Consider the following 4,508-nt stretch of genomic DNA (forward strand, 5'->3'; position numbering starts at 1 on the left):
GGGGGGGGGGGGGGTAGAGAACAACCTGTAACTCCATAAGGCTTGGCAAGCTAGCACATAATCAATTAATATTTGTTGAAATTTGAGTTGTGCTAACCAAAACCACACACTATATCCAGTTATATATTTTATACAAAACTGAGACAGTGATTCAGTTCTACAATCTGTGGGCCTTTTATGGTTGCAACAAAGCATTTCCAAAGTGTTGACAAACAGATGTCACTAAACTGCCCACTTGACAAAACATTTAGCACCATCAATCTTAGTGTCAGGAACAACAGACATAGTACATATACTGTTCAATAAAAAAAGCTTTATGCTCAACCTCAGTGATTTTCTATTATTATCAAAACATGCTTTTCAATCACAAAAAAATTATCTCCTCTTCCTCCCACCCACAAGCTTACACCTGTGTGGAAAAGGATTTTCTCACTGACTAAAGGAAACACAGTGACATAATTCATTAGTAAAATACTTTAGAGAACAGAGAGAGGTTAACTACCAACTATTTCAAGAGTGTTTTTAAGTAGTTACTATAACCATTAATCTGATTATTAATTATTTATTCAAGAATGCAACATGGCAAAGTATTTTTCTTCTTAGCAAACTCAAATGAAAAGTAGATTATCATTAGTTACAGGAAACTGATTCAGTCAACTAAATAAAAGCAAATCAGTCAATGGTAAACTGAAGGATCAAAGGATCCACAGTAAAAAAGATTCACTGTTTTGGAAGCCATCAAATTAATTCCAAATAAGGATAATTTTTAACTTCTGATCTTGCATATTCACTGCTTACTCAGCAAACTTTTCAAATAATTCAAATTTAAATGTGACTTAGGAAATTACACAAATCTGCTTAATTTTAATTAATTTTAATTTTAGTCAGTACTTTAGGATGAATTTAGTAGTCTGGAATTTTGGAAAGGGATTGGACCCTCACCACTACCAATTTTTTCCCCACAAGAGAAAATGAAAACATCAGCAAAAAACAACAAAACAAAAAAAAAGCCCCCAAACAGGTTCCAAATATAAATTATAAAAACCAAAACATTTAAAATTACATATACTAAGCATATTTCTTGCAATATACATGAAAGCCTTTTCTGTTTTTTATTTCATAGTGTGCAAAGGAAAGGGTCGTGAGTAATCTGGTCTCAGCAAAAGGATGACTAAAGAGACTGGCAAATTCACAATTATACTCCTTTCTTCTTGCCTACTTCTAAATTAGCTTGAAAGAAATATAATTAAATTACTTTCTTCAACAGACTATTGATGTCACTCATCTTCGCATTTCATATTTTTTAATATTTCTTTTTATTTTAATTTGTTATATACAACAGCAGAATGCATTACAATTCATATTACACATATAGAGCATAATTTTTCATATCTCTGGTTGAACACAAAGTAGAGTCACACCATTCCATACTTGTACACAGGGTAATAATGTCCATCTCATTCCACTGTCTCTTTTACCCCCATTACTCCCTCTCTTCCCCTCCCTCCCCTTTCCCCTTCGCCCAATCTAGAGTTCTTCTAACTTCCTATGCCCGCCTCCCAACCATGTTATAAATCCTTATTCTTAAATCAGAGAAAACATTTGGCATTTGGTTTTTTGGGATTGGCTAACTTCATTTAGCATTATATTCTCCAACTCCATCCATTTACCTGCAAATGCAAAATGGAATATTATTCAGCATTAAAAGTGAATAAAATTATGCATTTCATGTTTATTTTATTTATTTGTTTATTTTAATGTGGTACTGAAGATAGAACCCAGTGCCTCACAAATGCTAGGCAAGCACTTTGCAGCTGAGCTACAGCCCCAAACCAGCATTTCATGTTTATTACTTCAATTTCTATATCAATTCTATAAGATCCGTACCATTAATGTCATTTTTAATTTTAGAAAACTTAAAAAGTAATTTGCCCACAGTTTATAAATATAAAGCCTAAGAAATGATACCATGTACCTGACTCCCAGAGTGCCCACTGGCTGTCCTGGCCCTCATGAGACCTAAAATTATACTCATTCATAACAAAATTCATCACAAATTGAGTAATATTGGCTTTCTTTCATTTCACTATTATTTTCTGTAAATAGTAAACATTTACAATTCTAAATGAAACCTCATCTTCCTTAATTTTTGAATCACCCACGAGTTATAAAAATTGACCATTTCTATAATATCTCTGAGTATGTCTATTTTCACATCTCTCGTCTCAGGAAAGAGATCTTACCTATAGCAGGTGCTTCTCTGCTTCTAATAAACTCGCCTTTTGAGTTTTACTGTATGATTTCAGAGCTTCAGTTCTATGTCACAGGTGGTTCTCCAATGAACAATTGCTCAGGAATTTTCTAACAGTGACTTAAGTAATTTTGTGTTAATCTGTGTTTTGTACAAGTATAATGGTTTCTATATCTCTTCTAACTCTGAAATGCTGCAATATGAATCAAAGCAGATCTAGCAAATATTCTTAGAACACTTGGTATCACGCATTCTGTTTTCTATAGTCCATATCATTACTTATTTTATGAAGCATTTTATCCTAACAATTCTTGTTTTAAATTTTTTACTTTTATTTTTCATTCCTACCTGACAACTTTAACTGTCTTCTAAATTGCTTAATCCAGTAATAACTTATTATCTCATCTTGTATTCCTAATTATCTATTAGAAAAATTTAGAATGTGATAAAATCAAGATCTATAATTAATGTAAACAAAAAGTAAAATGTTATAGTAACAATTTAAATTTTTAATTGGATTTCTGTATTCTTTTCTGAACATTTATTTTTATTTGCTTTTTAGTTATCCATGACAAGAGGCTATTTTTACATATTTATACAAATATGGAGTATATCTTATTCTAATTAGGATCCCAATCTTGTAGCTGTACACAATGTTAAGATTCACTGTGGTGTACATGAATATACATGTACACAGAAAAGTGATGTCAGATTAATTGATTTCTGCATTCTTGAAGGAGAATTCACTCATTAGGCCGTCCACTTTAATATACAGTAAATAATAATTTTTGTTATAATACTATAATTCCTTTTGAGAGCCTTAAAACAAATACTACCCACAATTCACAGCAATTACAAACCAGTGTAGGGATTTTAATTGATTATAATGCTACTCGTCTTAACACATACTGAAGGCCTACTCTTGACAGAGGTTCCAGTATTGCATCCATAGTTACCTTCAATATTTTCATGATTTTAGAGAAATTTCTGCTTGTTACAGTAGGAGATATATATTTTCTCCATACAACTGGTATCTCTATAACAACAATAATGTTGTAACTTCTTACTCTTATTAAAGCTTTGGAGGAAGAGAAAAAAAGAAATAAGAATAAAGTATTATTGTATTTTGTGCTGAACTTTATAGCACTCTCAAAAAGCTCTTAAATGTTAAGGATTAAAACACTACCCATGTTTTATTACTGTGGTTCACATTTATCGGTTTATATTTTAAAAAAACATTGTCTTAGATGTTGAAAACCTGCCATATTTCAAGCAAAGTAAAATACACTATAATCCACAGTACTTCATTGTTTATACCTGAAACTCAACTACCCCTTCTTTCAAACAGAGCTGGCAAACTCCCTTTTCTGAGCAGAGTGAGTGACTCACAAGTCATGGCAAATTCACAAAAACTGGTTCTTCCCTCCAACAAGCTTAATAAAAGGCAGAGAAAGGGAGTGGAAGGCTAGAGAGGCACAGAAGAGCTTCCAATCTATTTTCTCAGTGCCAACATCCAAAGGTTCCTAGAACCAACTGTTCCAGCAGCCTTCTCTGGACACAGTTGAATAGAGCCTTCAAACCCATGCACCCAGAAAGTCTGAAAACAACTATGTACTGAAAACCTACTGCACATCTTGCACCGAAAGTCTTCTAATTACAAACAGCCCTTAATTGCGCATGGAAAAGAACGCTGTACTTTTCTTGACACGGCTAACTCAACCCCATGTTAATCCCAGAGAGACAGAGAAGGGAGGTGGGGGGGTGTTCATCTGCAACCGTCCAACCACAAGGTCAGGCTTCCACAAATTAAATTCCTCAAATACACTCCGAGCTGAGGTAAGGCAGGCTATACAATGTCCCTCTTAGTTTGATACCTTAGAAAAAGAGAGAAACAAAGGCTGGCATTCTAAGAAGGCATAGACAGGGCCACATGGCTCTGGCTCTGGGTGATTGCAGGAGGCCCTTCTGCCCCTCCCTGCCAGGTGCAAGACTTCAGCAGCTCCAGATCCGCCCACCGTTCTTCTCACCTGCAGGACCCTGGCGACCCCCACCCGGCTCGGCTCTCCCTCACCCGGGGACCCTGGTTTCCCCGCTGGAGGCTGCCCGAGGCATCCCGATTCCCAGCCTCCTCCCCGGCGACTCACCTGGTCCCCCCAACGTTCAGCTGGACGATCTCGCCGCTGCCAGCCGCCGCCGCGGCAAAGCTGCCGCAGTGTCCTCCGGCCATCTCCCGCGGCTCCCGGAGCACTCGCCGCCC

The 4,508-nt window shown here is 36.1% G+C and overlaps 1 protein-coding gene across 2 annotated transcripts in view; it reads right to left on the bottom strand.

The window, feature by feature from the left end:
* Kctd3 (potassium channel tetramerization domain containing 3) overlaps nt 1-4,502 on the bottom strand; it is a 58,224-nt gene extending 53,722 nt beyond the window's left edge. For both annotated transcript variants that reach the window (XM_015483643.2, XM_015483642.2), the window contains exon 1: nt 4,396-4,502. In XM_015483643.2, the coding sequence (XP_015339129.1) occupies nt 4,396-4,478 (83 nt within the window). In that variant the 5' untranslated portion in view covers nt 4,479-4,502. The remainder of the gene's footprint in view (nt 1-4,395) is intronic.
* Between the last annotated feature and the right edge of the window lie 6 nt (nt 4,503-4,508).

This window comes from Marmota marmota, unplaced genomic scaffold (assembly GCF_001458135.2).
Source record: "Marmota marmota marmota unplaced genomic scaffold, marMar, whole genome shotgun sequence".
NCBI classification, from domain to species: Eukaryota; Metazoa; Chordata; class Mammalia; order Rodentia; family Sciuridae; genus Marmota; species Marmota marmota.